The sequence below is a fragment of the Doryrhamphus excisus genome, chromosome 15 (assembly GCF_030265055.1).
Source record: "Doryrhamphus excisus isolate RoL2022-K1 chromosome 15, RoL_Dexc_1.0, whole genome shotgun sequence".
NCBI lineage: Eukaryota > Metazoa > Chordata > Actinopteri > Syngnathiformes > Syngnathidae > Doryrhamphus > Doryrhamphus excisus.
The window spans coordinates 16,421,364-16,436,969 of NC_080480.1; the positions used below are offsets into that span (position 1 = coordinate 16,421,364).

The following is a 15,606-nucleotide window of genomic DNA, read 5'->3' on the forward strand; positions in this document are numbered from 1 at the left end:
AAAGTGAATTCGGTGTCATTTTCTGCCAAGTGCAGTCTAACAATCAGACGCCTTCTGCGAGAAAAGAAACATCTTCCACTTTCATGCTTGTTTGCATATCCAACAGTGTTTCCAAACAAGCTTGCTCTCTAATATTGTCTCTCTTGTTTATGTTTACCCAGGCCAAGATGGGGGTGGCACGTGGGACGGGTCCTCCCGGTCCGGGCAGACGGAGGGCAGCGACACGGCAGCCCAGGTGACCTATCCTAAACGTCTGGTATGGAGGATCGAGTCTGAGGAGGAACTGGCTCACGGGTACCTTGATACCAGGGTGAAGAACAACACACGACACACCTCGGTGAGTTACCACGCAGCCTGGGGCTCATACAGTATGTGTCCACCTACTACGTCTCCATCCATATCTCAATGTAGATCAGTTGGTCTTGACTCTAGGACCAACAATGTCAACCAATTTCTTCCATGCTTCCACCTACTGTTATCTTCCATGTCCACCTCTTTCACACCGTATGTCAACACCTATGGTTACATCTGGACCAGCGTCTCCAGCTTGGTATTGGATGTCTCCACCCGTGTCACACCTGCCTTGACATCGTTTGTCTTACTCATGAGATGATGGTCAGCAACGGCAGCAGTTTGGAGTTGTCGGAGAACGTACAGGACACAGGCGCGCTCGTTTGCACGTCCGTCTTTGACGCGTGTGGGCGTGACGGCGTCAAGACAGGCTGTCAGTCTCCCTCTTGTTGTGCAGAACATCTCTCTGCAGCTACTCAGGGGGGGCCCGACTCTGCAAGGCATTTTGCGGCAAACGCCTGTATCTGTGCTTTCTGACCCACTTAGGCAAGGAGAATCCCCCCCCCTTCCTCACCAACCCACTCCAGAATGTCAGAGCTTCTCTGCCTCCGCCGGCACCGTAACACCTCCTGACCCGCTTTGCATGCAAGCTTGGCTGCACATCGCTCTGCGTGCGTGTTTGCCTCTGTTGCCGTCACATCCCATCATCCGGCCGCCCTGCTGGGGCTCCCGGCGGCTTCATTTATTCAGTGGCGTGTTGAAGTATGTCCCCATTAATTATAGAGCAGGTCCATGTGAACGTCACACTTCTCGCTAGCGTCAAAGAGATCCGATGGTCCGAGGGGGTCAGAGCGGAGGCTACTTCCTGTCACATGACGGAGCAGAGCGGTGTAGTGAAAATGACGCTATCCAGGAGGACCACGGTTTTGTCAAATCTCAGTCCTGCTTGTCCCGACTTGCTGTGTTTTGTCGGCTGAAATATTAAAGAAGTGGGGTTTTGAGGGTTGAGAGAAATTGAGAAACGGAGGGGATGTTTTTTTCTTCCTTTCATGTCACATCACACCGTATTGGAAACTGATGAGGCAGCGATTTTTGGGCCTTTTGTGATCTAACTAAACCAGGGCACGTTTTTGTCTGTTTTGGTGCTGTTAGCATATTGTTGTTGATATGATATATTATTATATATCACGCTATTAACTATATTGACTTTGTCCCCTGTGACACAGAGCTACGATGTCTTAGCTTAGCATAGCTTGACCCACTTTGGATTGCTTATTCATCTTTTAAAGTACACAATGTATCCGTATCCTTACATTTACAAAGGTGCGACACCCTTGACAGTAACACTCTATACTCAAGTTCCTACTCCAAAACAGTAGAGGGCGGCGGGGTTTAGCAAAAACCACCCAGTTGTATGAAATGATGACATGCTAACTTCCTGAGCATTAGCTAGTTAATGAAGTTCTAACAGTTAGTCGGTTCAAATACACCCACTAGACACTTATTGTATTTTGGTTACCTTATTTAGCCAAATAAGGTACGCAAATAAGTGTAAAATATTTGAACAGCTTGTAGTAGAATACAGGAGAAGCTGAAAAGTATTAGCGCTTTGCTAACTATTGTATTGCCTGGCATATACAGTGTATATACTGTACTGTACATTGTTTAGCTAGCATGACAAGGCACAGTTAGTTAGATTCTCCTCCTAAATGACATTTTTTTGCTATATTTAATTTCTTACTGAATCTCCAAATTTAATTAGCGCTTTGCTAACTATTGTATTGCCTGGCGTATGCAGTGTATATACTGTACTGTACATTGTTTAGCTAGCATGACAAGGCACAGTTAGTTAGATTCTCCTCCTAAATGACATTTTTTTGCTATATTTAATTTCTTACTGAATCTCCAAATTTAATTTCCGACATTTACTACACATGACCACAAAAAGACATTCCCTGCTTGAGTGGAGATCTGCTTTTTAAGTAAAACGTGACCAGTCTTATAAATAAAACAAGCGTCTCTCCTGGTGTAACATGTAGGAGATCCCTGCTATACTGAGTGCCATTATAGTTCCCTTATATTTTTATGCGTGCAGTGATGCATTTTATTGTAAAAGGCGAGTGAGTCAGTGCAGCCTCCATCAAAGCTGCTCTGCTGCAGTCTGAGCTGCATAAAATGAAAACTTGTCTGTTTCCTCTGCACCTCATTTCTCTCTCCACTGACCCGACTTCCTCCTCACCTCACCATGCCTGGCCTCTGTCCAGCGCAAGTTCTCCCTTACAAGCACATCCATCTTTTGCTTTCATCTCCAGCTTGACTCAGTGGGTCAGTGCAGACTTGATCAGTCATAGTAGTTGATGTGCTGATGTTTTCAAAGCGCTATTGATTCTCTTGCATTATTCATGGAGCTGTGGGTTCTGCAAAGTGGCACACTTGAATAGAATTCTTTTGTTGTGTCTTTGATGTATCAGCAGACCGTCTCCTTGGTTATTTTTCTTTTATTTGCATTTTGTTGTAGCCCGTCCACTTGGCGCAGAGCTGTTTCCAGGTGGAAGCCTACGGACAGACCTTCACGCTGGACCTGGAGCTAAACCAGTTAGTAATGCTGCGCTCGTTTGTTTGCACGTGCCGCCTCCTAATCGCTGCAGATGTTCACATTAGTGCTTGTGTACACACTCGTACGTTAATGTGTCCTTTCTCCGCAGCCACCTCCTGTCCTCGGACTATGTGGAGCGCCACTTCATGCAGGATGGACGACCCTCGCAGTCCGTGGTAAGAGTGACATCACTTGACATCGTGGCTTTCCGTGGAAAGAGTGTATCAAAACATTAGAAATAGGTTGTTTACCACCTCTACAACCATAACAAGCATGCTAGCAAGCCAAGCCAGCAGGTCCATTGGAGAGTGTAACCTGGAAAATGAATACACAGCTTATTACACCATGTTCAATCAAAATCTGTGTGTTTCTCCAATTTAAAAATGTGGCTGTTAGCAGTACAGTGCGACAATCTTCTGGGGAAAAAGTGCATGTCATCACTGACATGTCGATCAAGGCAGCAGCCTAGACATTAGCTCTGGTTAGCTTGTGCAGGTGTGTCTAATGAGGTGTCTGCTGCGTTTATTTTCGGCTTATATCAAGAAGTGCTATTCTAAGAACATTTATTTTCATTCTCGCGCCAACGAGTTGAGTCTATTTTTGGAAAAAGCACATCAGAAGTAGCTTGCCACGTAAGCATGGTGTCACAGACATACTCGTAGCCTAAAAGGTAAAAAAAAACAAAAAAAAACGCACCTGCTCCTCCGGGATGTCATCTTCTCTCACAGAGGATTTAAAGTGCGTTCTGGTAGCCAGGAGGGATGCTAATGTGCTTTGCTGCCCAAATGAGCCACCTACCGCTGCCTCCCCCCCTCAGCATGCTCCAAACTCTCCCTCGGTCCTCCTGACCAATCGCGAGTCTGTCTCCATGGCAACCAGTTAGCTCAGCAGTGTCATTAAGTTCTTGGCAGCCAAGAGAATGAGAGACGACCGAGAGAAGAGCTGCGTGTTGCTAGCAGGAGAGGAGGAAGAGGAGGAGGGAAAATGGGAATGAAAATTCCACTCGGACAAGATGAAGCATTCCCGTGTGCTCCCGAGTGGATGGATGGATGGATGGACAGAAGGGGAGGGAGGGACGCCGGGGATGGAGTCCTACGTCGAGGCCAGATTGTGGCGCCGCTTGACGGAGGCATCACGTGATGCTCGGGACGCCGCAGGACGTGGGAGGCGTGATGCGTTCAGGGACGTGCGTCACTGAATTGGGCCTTTCTTCAGGGGGGGAAAAAAAACATACCCCCCCCCCCCCCCCCCCCCATTGGAGGGATACAGCAGCAGTCTCGTTTTGAGGTTGTTTGGATGGCCTGGGCTCCAGCGCTACCTGTCATTCACTGTCTTGCACGCAAGAAAAAAACTGGTAAAGAAAAATATTTAAAGAGATCATGTATTATAATATGCCCTTATTTGGAAAGGGGATGAAAACATCAAAGCCTTTTTGGGGTTGTTTACTTAATTGCCTGTAGTAGGAAGAGAATGAATGAATTGAAGTATTGTTTATATTTGACCACATGTGCTTCAGAATGAACAAAATATAGTAAACGTTGGACTGATAGATTCCTAATTTTAGCATATTTTTAGTCCCTTTTGTACATCCTAAATGTACGTACTGTACTTTAGAGCTTGTGGACAATAGCGTGATCATGGCCTTTGGTGCGCCTCATAGTTATGTACGTGAAGGTGGGTCTGCCAGGTGACTTCCTGTGCTGATTTATTAAAGCGCTACTTCCAGGAAGGGGTCTGCTTCCACCTCAGTTGTCATTCGGAGACGAGCAGAGGACACAAGTAGGTCACAAGTACTTTCCACAGTGGGAGATGTTGCATATGCTGAGGATGTGAGAGTCCCCGCTTTTGACCTATCACGACAAGCTGTGAAGTAGCAGTGTGTGTGTCACTGATGCTTAAACACCACTGTGTGTGTGTGTGTGTGTGTGTGTGTGTGTGTGTGTGTGTGTGTGTGTGTCCACAGGGAGGGGAACACTGCTACTACCAGGGAAGGTTAAGAGGTGTACCAGAGTCCTGGGCCGCCCTCTCCACCTGCCACGGACTGTGGTGAGCACCCACACCGCCCTTCTAACCTTTATTCGTTTTGTTCCATATTTACGTCTACGTTCAACTCTCTTTTTCTCCAAATAGCGGAATGTTCTCAGATGGCGTCTTCTCTTACGGGATTGAGCCAGTTCACAATAACAGCAATGAGGTAAACATCGAGGTGGATGTCAGTCTTCTATATGCAATATATATATATATATATATATTTTACGGTCCTAATGACGCCTGTTTGTGTAGGAAAATGGCGCCCACCTGATCCACAGGTTGCCTGATTTCAGGCTGTCTCCCCACTGTGCAGGTAGGCAGGTACATCTGCAGCAGGTTTGACGGTGGGCCAAGTTTAATACACGCAACTGGCAGTTTCATTACATGTGAAATTGATACTAATTTAATAGTTGAAAAATAGCCATTTTAAAAAGATGAAATGATATCTAGCTAATTTTGACAGGGTGATAATTGCTTTCCTACCGACTTTGGTAGTGAGCTGCAATGTTATGTGTGTGTGCAGACTGCACAGAGGACGGCGAGTGGGACCGCAGAGGAGGTGATGAAGACAGACTGGACCAAAGTGGGGGGCAGCAGCAGGCGTCTGGGCCGCTGAGACGATCCAAACGCTTTGCTCGCCGGCCCTCTGTGCAGACCGAGACCAAATATATCGAGTTGATGGTGGTCAACGACAACGACATGGTCAGCAAACACTTATGCGTCATTGGAGAATGCCCAGTGGGGTGCATTGTGGTCTATTCTTCACGTGGCCCACTGGTGGAGACATTCTGAATGCAAAGATTGATTGAGAGACACGCGCATAAATGCATGCAATCCACCTTCTTTGTCTCCTCACAGATTGTACAGCTGCGACGCTCCGGCAGCCAAACTAAAAACTTTGCCAAAGCGGTGGTCAACATGGCGGATGCGGTATGTTGGATTGTCATTCTTCTCCCCGTCCCCCCCACACACACCCAGATGTTCACAACTCCTCTTTCAGATCTACAAGGAGCAGCTGAACACGAGGATCGTGCTGGTCGCCATGGAGACGTGGACCTCTAAGAACATGGTGCCGGTGGTGGAGGACCCTCTGAGCACGCTGCAGAACTTCATGAAGTACAGGAGGGACAACATCAGGGAACAGAGCGATGTTGTCCAGCTTTTCTCGTGAGCGGACAAGCTGCTTGAGCGCGCCTTCTTGTCTTTCAGCGCTAACTTGATGACTTTGCCCGCAGAGGGCGCACGTTTCAGAGCGGCCGCAGCGGGACGGCCTACACGGGAGGAGTGTGCTCGTCGACGAGGGGAGGGGGCATCAACGAGGTGAATTCAAACTTGAAACAGTACAGTCGTCCTTCGTTGTATTATATTGTTTTCAAAAAATAATCCATCACTATTTCATGGTTGATTGTGTATAGTCCAAAAATATTGAAAGACAAGTTACAGTATGTGGTATCGTGGTCACTAGGCATGATGTTAGCTTACATTAACTTTCACACTGCATGGAGACGGCAGCGATAAACGAGGGAAGACTGTAGAGGCTCTTTGACTGCATATTTTGCATATGCATATTTACCCTGTAGACAACCTGAGATTTATGTATTTTATTCAATGAAACTTCCTATAGTGTCCCGCTGGGATCTCTTATCATTAGTTTACTCTTTTTTTACTCTTTTTTTTTTTATTACTTACTTTTTTTCATTATTAAAGCCCCTGAAATTAACATGTAAGTGCTCCTATTATTATTACAATACATTATTACATTATTATGATTTTTGATGAGCATAAACATATTATACATTGTTTGTTTCTGACTGTATGACACCATTTTTTCAGGTAAACGTGAAGCTATGACACAGCATTGTGTTGACATTACAGTTCACAAAAATTATAATAATAATGAAGAGTAATAATAGTGAAGGAAAAACAATGTGGCCCCCCCAGAATATTTTAGTTCATTAGACCTGCTAGCATTGTCCATAGTGCCCTGTGTGCCACATTGTAACAATACAACGAAACAATGCCACTTTTCCAGTGTGTGACCCTTAGAGGAACACGTTGGGACACCCCTGTGCTCCACTGTGATATATACTGTAGATACATAGTGTATATTTTTTGTTTCAGTTTGGTAATGTTGGCGCCATGGCCATCACTTTGTGCCAAAGCCTGGGCCAGAACATCGGGATGAGATGGAATAATGCACGCAACTCTGCAGGTGAGAGGGGGCATTGGTACAGGGATGCAATACTTTTTTTTCGGGAACATCCCTCCACCAGCACTTTTTTGTGTAATTCTCCATCACTGCTAAGTCACCTGCATCAAAGGCTTGTTGGAACATTGCTGAACAATCAACAAGAGCTGAGCACACATCCTTTCTGGTCCTGCTGTGACACTTCTTGCTGCTTTATGCTCACTTTTTCTGAAACCATCTTCCTTTTGCGGCGCACAGGAGACTGCAGGTGTCCCGACACCTGGCTAGGCTGCATCATGGAGGACACAGGGTAGGACACTTTACGTTCTCTCATTGCCAGAGTGAAGCATTTCCAAAACACAGTTTGCAGATCCCTTTTCCGGAAGTGACTTTGTTCATGCTTTGAACATAAACACTTTTAAAGCTATACCGCACCAGTCTATGTGTGGATGTAGTCCGAGAAACCAGAGACACGTGCACCAGACCAGCACACTTTGTGAATCAAAAGAGCTGTTTGCCTCCTTCCACCAGATGGTACAATACACCATTTGATTCATTTGAGTGTTTTTTTTACTACAGATGGTTCCATTTCTGTCAGCTTGTAACATGACACCACCAACACCCACCACAGTGTACCATTCTGCTGTTTTTTGTTTTTTTTTAATGCGTCAGTTGTACTCATCTCCATTTTTTAACGCGCCTTGTGCTCGTTAATGCAGATACTATCTGCCCAGAAAGTTCTCTCGCTGCAGCGTTGACGAGTACATCCAGTTCTTGCTCCAGGGGGGCGGCAGCTGCCTCTTCAACAAGCCCAACAAGGTGAGGGGCCATGTGGGCGCGTGGGATGTGAGGATCCCGTCCTGCGTTGTGTTTTAAGTAGACTTGTGTGTGTTCCTCAGCTGCTGGACCCTCCAGAGTGTGGAAATGGTTTTGTGGAGCCAGGGGAAGAGTGTGATTGCGGATCCCAGGTGGTAGGTATCTCCATACAGGACACCGTTCCCTGCAGGATATTATTATATTATTTTTTTTATGTTTTCAGGAGTGCGCCCGCAGTGGAGGGGCCTGCTGTAAAAAATGCACACTCACCCACGATGCCATGTGCAGTAACGGCCTGTGCTGTAGTGGCTGTAAGGTGCGTATGCTTTATGCGAGGGCGACAGCTAATCGATACTTGAACATTAAGCAGACGTGTTTGCTTCAACACGAGCAGTACGAGCAGAGGGGTGTGGTGTGCCGAGAGGCTGTTAACGACTGTGACATCCCGGAGACATGCACGGGAGACTCAAGCCAGGTATTCTTTATGGTATATTCACATTTACAACATAGGGGCATCAGTTCTTGTATTGAGTGCTGTTAGCTTGTGCAGATACCTTGTGTTTTGGGTGGTTAATATCCAAAATATGTATGCTGGTATGTCCCTCCTGCAGTGTCCTCATAACGTCCACAAGCTGGATGGCTACACGTGTGAAAGCAATCAGGTAAGTGCAGGTTTGTGCCACTTTTCTCACTTTTCCGACGCCTTTCATTTTCTTTTTGTCTCCCAGGGTCGCTGCTACGGCGGGCGATGTCGGACTCGGGACGGGCAGTGCAGAGGACTCTGGGGTTTTAGTAAGTTTTAATTAAGTCACAAAATTTTCTCCCTGCATCGCTTTTAACTCTGACTTTTTTGTCTTTTTCTAATTTGTCAAGACTCAGCAGACAGGTTTTGTTATGACAAGCTCAACGCCGAGGGGACGGACAAAGGGAACTGTGGTCGGGGTCCCGGCGGCCAAGGCTGGCTGCAGTGCAACAAGCCGTGAGAGCTCTTACTTCTCTTCCGATGGCAGCAAGTCAAATAAATACAACGTTAGCCGGCCCAGCAGGTGCAGCAATTCCACATTTGTGCAGCACCCCTGTTGCTAAACAGAATTTAATCACCCTCCCTATGGCGCTTTTGTGTTAACTTAGGTTTGAATCCTGTGCAAGGACAGGGAGAGTCAGCAGGGACACAATCACAAGTTTACTTTAATCCGATAATGGTACTAGAGACATTGTGCCAGGTTTTACTATAAAACTGCTGGGTCTGTATTTTCTGCAAGAAATGCTTTGCACTTTTTGAAAGATCGCCATCTGCTGGATCGAGATTGTTAGAGCGAATATGAATAACATAACATTTCAGTTTTTGTTGTATTCAGGGATGTTTTGTGCGGATTCCTCTTTTGCGCCAACATCACCACAAAGCCAAAATACGGGGACCTTCAGGGCGAGGTGACCAGCTTCACTCTCTACCACCAGAACAAGTACCTGGACTGTCGGTGAGTGGGGATTCATTTTGGACCCCCTTTGTAACTCATGGTGAGGGCAAATATGTCAAAGTGCCGTGTTGTTCCTAACAGAGGCGGCCACGCTCTGTTGGAGGACGGCTCGGACCTGGGCTACGTGGAGGACGGCACCCCCTGCGGGCCCAACATGATGTGCTTGGAGCGACGCTGTCTCCCCATGGCGGCCTTCAACCTCAGCACTTGCGCTGGGTCCAACTCGGGGCGCATCTGTTCCGACCACGGGGTGACACAACCTTGATGTTTCGTTGTGTTCATATACCCACCAAAGTACACACAAGTGTGTACTGATTGCAGTACAGTGATCTTGTCCCGTTTGCAGACGTGCAGCAACGAGGTGAAGTGCATCTGCCACAGAGACTACACCGGCAAGGACTGCAGTGTGTTCGATCCCATTCCTGAACCCACTGTCCCCACCGGCCCCGAGAAAAAAGGTCTGTTTCCTCCTTTGTCCTGCCCCCCCCATAATGTAAAACCACCCCCCCTCATTGCCTCTACTCCTCATCGCTGTGTACCGAGGGAAAGAACAGTCTCAGATTATAGTCTTTGTGTACGTGTGTGTGTGAGTGACGTGTCATTTTATTAGGTACACCTGCAGAATCTAATGCTCTTCATCTTCATCATCACTCTATAGCTATAAATGTGACCAAAAACAACCACAATGTATCCCACAAGGCATTTCTCATGCATTCCATTGCCCTAGCATGTAATTAGAGTTGCGATGCGTAACAATGAAGCACCAAAAAGTGCTTAGGAAAATATAGAGTATAAAGTCATCCCTATGAGTTGAAGGAAAACTGCACTTTTTGGGAATTTTTCCTATCATCCACAGTTGTTATGTGAGACACGAACTCATGTATTTTCTGTGAAATATATAAAAAACACCTATAAAAACTAAGTGGTGTAACACACAAACAGTGTGTTATGGTATGTACATTCATGATAACATGGGATACTTAAGTAAATTAATTACCGGAATTTTCTTTGATAATAATGTCGCTGTAGTTTAGTAAATATGCATGTCACATACTGTATGGAAATGGATTTTTTTTTTTAGACTTTTTCAGACTACTTTATAGTAATGAGCTGTCTCTTTTATCTGTTTTTGTATCTTTCGAACACTTTGTGGTGCTGTACTGAGAGATTATGATATTTAGGTTATATTGCGTATGAGAAACATCTCAATATGATGCAGTGCAGTCTTACCCCACTGCAGTAATACACATTTGTACTCGTTATAATGAATAATGCGTCAGAATTTCAAGACAAGTGAAGTTGCTGAAATTCAGATTACTTGGCCTTGGTGGAGGTCTGCACTCGATTGGCGGCCACTAGCTTGTGCAGGTATACCTAATGTTGTGGCCAGTGTACGTACATTGTGCCATCCTCACGTGTCTTGTCTTTGTTTTTGTGTCTTCCACGTCTTCCTGCTTCCCTTCATCTCTCTCTAGTTGACTTCCAGCGTTGATGCGGTCCTCTGTGTGTGTGTGTGTGTGTGTGTGTGTGTGTTTATTTTATTTTATATAGCGGTGTTATGTTTCTGCCCTCCCCTCCCCCTCCTTCCTCTGCACAGGTCCGAGTGGCACCAATATCATAATAGGTTCCATCGCGGGTGCTATTCTCCTGGCAGCTATAGTCCTAGGGGGCACAGGATGGGGATTTAAGTAAGCGTTCTGGCATGCATTCGTCTTCCTGTCTGCTTCCGCCCACCTGAAAGGCCCCGCCCACTTGGCCACTGTTAACTAAAGCTTGTTGGAGGGGGGGGGTGTATTTAGAGCATTGCTTCTTCATACGAGTCTTCATGCTGCACATAGACCACGGGAGTTTTTTATAGTCTGCCAAGTTCCACAACAGTTCCCGCCGTTTTGCTAATTTAGGCCAAAACAACAGATGCCGTCGCTGCACTTGTCCACCTGTGCATGCTTCTTGCCCGTGTCCTCTGGCCTAAAAGGACGCTCAGCACACGATTGGGTAAAAACAACGTTACATATGTTTTCATCTAAAAAAAAAAACAAAAAAAAAAACATCCGCTCGATTTGGAATCCTTTTAGGATCAGAGGTAAGTGTCTGTGCATGTGTGCATGAGCCGGCTAGCAGGGAGGTTTCAGGGCCCCACAGCGCCACCCACGGTCCACTTGCTGTGCTGCATGCCATGCTGTGACTGGACTAACAGTGGAACCTCCTAAACCACCATGACGCCTTTATGAAATGGACGGGCCTTGTTTGAAAAATAGCATTTTACAAGTGTATAAAGAAGCCAGCCACTGCAGTTAACTCATGTTTTATACATGATCTGTTACACAAATGTTAAAGGTTCACCACCACAGTCTTTCAAAAAAACAAGTATTCTATCGTGTATTTCTATATTTTTATTTAAAGTGAATCTGTTTATTAACAAGTGTAAAAAGAAGTTCACCACCACAGTTTCATGCAAGTGTAAAAAGAAGCTAAACACGATCCTAACCTAAACCAGCATCTTTGGTTCTTGCATTTTTGCGTCGTTGGAAATATTGTTGCGCCCACTTGTGAAGGGTGGGTTGGAGGGGGGGGGGGTGCGTGTTTGCCCCCGGAGGTTCCACTGTAGTCCTCATCAGGACTGCTGGATGATGAAAGGATGTTTGACGTTGTGGTTAAAAGTCACAATGGAGGCATCCGTAATATTTGTATGCTTTTGTATTTGAGTCCAGATGTTTTGATTAATGATTGTCATTTATTCTTTTTGCATTTTCCTCTCTCCCACCCTCCCCCCACCCACCCATGGACGCTTGTGGATGCAGAAACATTCGGAGAGGAAGGTATGACTTTGGAACCATGAGCCCCATCCTCCTGTGTATCGAAATGATTTCCATATTTACATGACATATTGTATGTATGCGTGATGGCGCGGTCACAAGATCTTTAGAGATTGACATGTGCCTCCAAGCAAGGGGGGTGCGTTGGTTTGTTTGTTCTACAGAACAACGACATGAACGGAGTGAGACCTTTTGTCTCTGTCGGTGGCAGAGATCCTTATTCTATCCTATCATGTAATATGTATATTTAGCTGGTGATGTTGTGTAATAGTACCTGATATTGTGGCTGATGTCCCCCCCCTCCAGATCTGGTGGAGGATAAGATGTCCATCTTGTCTTCATGTCCCGCCGACTCCTGTCTTCTTCTTCTTCCTGGAACGGTGTCCTTTCCCACCTTGGAGAAGAAGGGAACAGCAACAACAACAAGATGTCTTCCAGTCCTGTTCCCGTCTCTCCACTCCTCTTCTGCTTTGATTGTCATCTTGTCCCCCCCCTCCCCGTCCCAATCACGCACCGTCCGGGACACACCGGAGTCTCCCTCCCAGCCCGGTGGCTATGAACAACTTCATCATCATCAGGATGAAGAGTTAAGATGTCTGCACTGCCTGCCTAGACCACTGCTCAAATAGACACAGCACCTAAAGACACGACGGTCCAAGAACCCGGACTGGACTGGGATTGGACCTCCAGCCTGCAGGTTGGGGAATGGCGGTTAAAAAAAAAAAAAAAAAATGCTGATGAGGGACCAGCCATCACATCACGTAAGACAGGAAGTCATCACTCTGACTGCCAACTAGCTGATGATGCGTTCAGGTACCCTGAAGGATGCTGGGACCAGAGGCTGTACATTCCACTGACTCTGTCCTTTTTTTTTTTTTTTCCCTCTTTGGAGTGCTCGCTTTTTAAAAAACAAAAAACAAAGAAAAAGAGGAATGTGTGAACGTCACCACGGAGCTTTTTCAACGTGTCCACCACGAAGAAGAATGTCACCTTTGCAGGACTCCAAACGAAACATTTTTCAATTGTCTAACTAGCGATTAGCTAGCGATTAGCTGCCATCATCACGTCTCACGGCCACCAGAAGAAGAGACCGTCATCCGCATGAGGGACCGTAGCATCCTGTTGTCCCACTAATTTAGTAGAATCTCCTAGCGTCCAGTAGAACCTCTGAAGCCATCCCTCAAAACAAAACCCTTGTTTACATCTGAAATCAAACTACCCCCACCAGGAAGTCCATCCGTCCATCTTCTACCGGGAAGCCCGGACTTCCCAGCCACGGCCACTTGGGAGACATAGTTTCTCCAACAGACGTGCCCTGAACACCTCCCCAGGGAGATGTCCGGGAAGCCACCTCGTCTGGCTCCTCTCACTGCGGAGGAGTAGCGCTTCTCCTCCGTCTCACCTTATCTCTAAGGGAGAGCCCAGCCATCCCACTTCATCCTCTTGTACCCGGGATCTTGTCCTTGGGTTACGACCCAAAGTTCATGACTGTAGGTGGGGGTTGGAACGTATGGCATCATTCTCTCTTCATTCTCTCTTCACCGCAATGGACCAATCCTTGTGAACAAGACCCTGAGGTACCTCAACTCCTCCACAGGGGGGCAGGATCTCATCCAGCCAGATGAGACCTTTTACAATGTAGAACTACACTGCCATGAACTAAAACTAAAACTAACTCAGCTAAGTCGACAAAGAAGTTCAACCTACAAGTCACTTAATTTATAAATACAATACAATTTATAATAACTCTCTTAAACGCGTAAAGGAACACAATCCTAACTCATGGAAGTCACTCTCAGACATTCCTTACCATCGTACACGTGGGAGTAGGAGCTGAACGGTCTTAACTCGAGCAACATAAAAAGAAGTTAATCCTAACTCACGGAACTCACCTTGACTTTCTTAATCATCTTACAAGTGTAAAAAGAAGCTAAACATTGTTATATCTCTTAGAAGCGTAAAATAGATGTTATCCAACACAATGCTAACTCATGGGAATGACTTTCAGACATTTTTAACCATCTTTGTAAGTGTAAAAAGAAGTTAACTCAAACAACTCATTTTTATAAATATTCTTGACTCCTATAAGTGTAAAAAGGACTCTCCCTTCCGGACATCTTTGTCATCTTTAAAGTGTAAAACTAAGCTAAACTCTTTTTTTAAACATGAACTCTCTTCTCAGTGTAAAAATCAAGTGAAAGAGTCTGACTTCTATTTGATATTTTTAACTCTACAAGTATAAAAAGAGTTTTAACTAACTCTTTTTTTAACTCCTTGTATTCAAAGTGTAAAAAGAAGTTAAGTCTTAAGTCACATTTTCACACATTTTGAAAGGTAAAAACAAAACGGTACTTTTTGATAGGAAGTGAGGATGTGCAAAAAAACCAAAAAAAAACAGGTTCTTGGACTTCAGAGGTTCCACTGTAGAAGAAAAGTTGACTTTTTCTTTTCATGTGATTTCCTACTAAACGCTCGGGACAACACGCCAACATGCTATGCTAACGTTTCCCTCGTAGGACAAAAAAAAAAACACTCGCCGGCTGTTTTTTTCATTCCAATTTTTTTGTAAATATGTGCAAGCTATGCTGAATGTTTAAATGCATCGTACGGAGAGAAGATGGAGGAAAAAAACGATTTCAACGCTGTTTTGTAGATTTTTATCTGCTTCCGGCAAAGCTAGCGTGTTTAGTTTGTCAGCACTTTGAGTTTTTGGGTCACCGTGTGGTCCACACTGCCATGTTTGTGTGCATGAGGAGACTCTTGGTTGATTGGAGCTTTGCACTGTGGAAGAAAAGCTGCTATCAATCATTCGAAGAACAAAAAAAAATAACGACATATTTTTAGACACTTTTTGAATTTAGACAAAAATGAAACAAAAAAAAAAAGCCATTGCGGGCGGATGGATGCAAGTGATGAGGAAATAAAATAGAAAAATATCAACTATTTTCTTGTTTATGGTTTATTATTTTGGGATGGCTGACTTTACTTTTATTTTGCTAACAGGAAGAAAATGACCACAAGGTTAGATACAACTGTCAATCAATCTCAAATACTAATTATTCTCATTTGCAGTACTGTCTCTAATATTTTGACACCTCAATATAAGTATACGGTATGTAACCTGGAAATATTACAAAACTACAATAATCATCATTATATATGTAAGAAATCAATATTGTCTGTATATTAGATTACATAAATTACATTATTTATATTAATAAATTGTACTTTAATACAGTAATTATTTTATATATAAGGTGTATATAATATATATTGATTATACAAAATAAAATTATATAAAATCTAATTATATTAATAGTACATTTAGATGATTATGTTCTAGATTATATAAAAAGATTCTATAATATTTTAATTTTATTTATACATATT

General features: G+C 44.7%; 1 protein-coding gene across 11 annotated transcripts in view; it reads left to right on the plus strand.

The window, feature by feature from the left end:
* Positions 1–15,289, plus strand: part of LOC131103208 (disintegrin and metalloproteinase domain-containing protein 11-like) — a 29,287-nt gene extending 13,998 nt beyond the window's left edge. For 8 of the 11 annotated variants that reach the window (XM_058049283.1, XM_058049282.1, XM_058049287.1 and 5 more), the window contains 24 exons: positions 162–337; positions 2,810–2,886; positions 2,997–3,063; positions 4,851–4,933; positions 5,018–5,093; positions 5,171–5,231; positions 5,442–5,620; positions 5,777–5,848; positions 5,919–6,085; positions 6,154–6,238; positions 7,040–7,130; positions 7,365–7,416; positions 7,826–7,925; positions 8,006–8,077; positions 8,146–8,238; positions 8,317–8,397; positions 8,534–8,584; positions 8,651–8,714; positions 8,796–8,901; positions 9,281–9,400; positions 9,482–9,650; positions 9,747–9,858; positions 12,202–12,219; positions 12,523–15,289. In XM_058049283.1, coding sequence (XP_057905266.1) covers positions 162–337; positions 2,810–2,886; positions 2,997–3,063; positions 4,851–4,933; positions 5,018–5,093; positions 5,171–5,231; positions 5,442–5,620; positions 5,777–5,848; positions 5,919–6,085; positions 6,154–6,238; positions 7,040–7,130; positions 7,365–7,416; positions 7,826–7,925; positions 8,006–8,077; positions 8,146–8,238; positions 8,317–8,397; positions 8,534–8,584; positions 8,651–8,714; positions 8,796–8,901; positions 9,281–9,400; positions 9,482–9,650; positions 9,747–9,858; positions 12,202–12,219; positions 12,523–12,845 — 2,495 coding nt within the window. In that variant the 3' untranslated portion in view covers positions 12,846–15,289. Of the gene's footprint in view, positions 1–161; positions 338–2,809; positions 2,887–2,996; positions 3,064–4,850; positions 4,934–5,017; positions 5,094–5,170; positions 5,232–5,441; positions 5,621–5,776; positions 5,849–5,918; positions 6,086–6,153; positions 6,239–7,039; positions 7,131–7,364; positions 7,417–7,825; positions 7,926–8,005; positions 8,078–8,145; positions 8,239–8,316; positions 8,398–8,533; positions 8,585–8,650; positions 8,715–8,795; positions 8,902–9,280; positions 9,401–9,481; positions 9,651–9,746; positions 9,859–10,997; positions 11,089–12,201; positions 12,220–12,522 lie in introns of all 11 variants that reach the window. The other 3 variants (XM_058049292.1, XM_058049293.1, XM_058049290.1) reach the window with 3 other exon arrangements.
* The last annotated feature ends 317 nt before the right edge of the window (positions 15,290–15,606 follow it).